Raw genomic sequence first — 1,714 nt, forward strand, 5'->3', positions numbered from 1 at the left:
GTTTGCAAGAGTGCGATCATAAACACATTATTATAAAGTAGTGAGTAGATGATGACGTTTAACGTCCCTGACAACCTCTGTAATCCCATTTAGCCACTTGTTTGCCTTTGTAAAGCCAAGTAAAAGCTTCTTAAAACCACAAAGAAGTATAACTCAAGTACTGTTTGTTGTAGAATGAAACATGAAAATATCTTGAGCTTTTGTTAACCACAGACCTTATTTCAGGCATTTAATCAAAAATACATTTAAAAAACCCATTGTCTTTGGGATGATGGAACCAGAAGTGCTAAAATGCTAACTTGTTCTGGGTTTTGGCCTGCAAAAATATGTCATCCCTGCAGCACTCTATAAGGGTGTGCACTAATGTTTGGGAAAACACATTAAGCATGTAATTCAAAATGATTGCATTTGTGAAATTCCAGCAGTTTGTGTGTATCATTCTGGTTAACCCACTTTATGTGTACCTTAAGTGTATCCCAAAAACATGTTTTTCTCTCCTCTTGTGTGCTCCAGGGGGACAGCAGGTGAAAACAGGTGAGTTCAGTTCGGGCGATATGGCGGCTGTAGGGGCCTCTTTGGCTGTGGTTATCGTTCTCTGCTTGGTTTGCATTGGACTGATGGTGCACCGAATCAAGGGCCATAATGCAGACTGGAAGAAGATTTCCGAGGCTAGCGTCTTCCGTAGCACAGTGAGTTTCCATGCAGAAAACTGTCAAACAAATAAATGTTTGAAGTTAAATACAAGACAAGCTCTTTTGAGAATGAACTCAATTCATGTCAATTTCATACCGAATTGAAAGATTGGTAAAACCCTTCTTTTGTAAACGGTCACGTTGAATTGTTAATAAAACCATTATTTTATGTAACTGGCGTATTGAATTTAATAATTCATTAAAACAAATTTTCACAAATTGTCAGATTGAACAGTACAATCTCATGTATTAGCACTGAATGGAAACATCCTTAAAACGCTGCTTACATTAGTTGGTAAAAGCATTCTCATGTAAATTCACACCGAAATGTGCAAAACTTCGTAAAACATTTCCTACATAAGTTTCCGATTGACTTCAATGTTCATAAAACTATTCTTGTGTAAAATTTCAGATTAAACCGAATATTCGCACTTAAATGGTCACCTTCACTGTTTATAAATCTATTCTTAGGTTAATTTTTCCAATTTAATAGTTAATAAAAGCATTCAACGGTAAATTGCCACATTTAATCAATCAGTTGTAAAAGCATTTTAAGATAAAATGTCACATTCAAATTGTAATAATAGATAAATCACATTCATTTTTTATAAAACTATTCTTAAGTAGTTTTTTTTCTGATTGAATCAAATAGTTTATAAGTTAAATTGTCAGATCACTGGTAAAACCAACATAAATTGTCATTCAAATGTTCGTAAAACTCGTAAATTGTCACATTCCAATGTTTATGAAACCATTCTTGCATTCATTTTTTGCTGTAATTAAACCGTTTGAAGAAGTATTCTCACGTTAACTGTCACATCGAATTAAATAGTTTGTAAAACTATGCCTGCATTTTTGGATCGAATTGAATAGTTCACAAATGTATTCTCACGTAAATTCATATTGTATCAAATTTTGTCACATTCCAATGTTTATCAAACCATTCGTTCATTTTTGGGTTGGATTGAATAGTTATTTTTTTTAAGTTTTCTCATTTTAATTTATGAAAGAATTAAATCGTT

At 33.0% G+C, this 1,714-nt stretch overlaps 1 protein-coding gene across 1 annotated transcript in view; it reads left to right on the forward strand.

Annotated features, from left to right (window-relative positions):
• Positions 1-488: 488 nt before the first annotated feature.
• Positions 489-1,714, forward strand: part of LOC107577350 (cadherin-related family member 5-like) — a 2,657-nt gene continuing 1,431 nt past the window's right edge. Inside the window, exon 1 of the mRNA XM_016263436.1 lies at positions 489-689. Within this exon, the coding sequence (XP_016118922.1) occupies positions 555-689 (135 nt within the window). The 5' untranslated portion in view covers positions 489-554. The remainder of the gene's footprint in view (positions 690-1,714) is intronic.

The sequence above is a fragment of the Sinocyclocheilus grahami genome, unplaced genomic scaffold (assembly GCF_001515645.1).
Source record: "Sinocyclocheilus grahami isolate Dianchi unplaced genomic scaffold, SAMN03320097.WGS_v1.1 scaffold5816.1, whole genome shotgun sequence".
In the NCBI taxonomy this organism is placed as follows: Eukaryota; Metazoa; Chordata; class Actinopteri; order Cypriniformes; family Cyprinidae; genus Sinocyclocheilus; species Sinocyclocheilus grahami.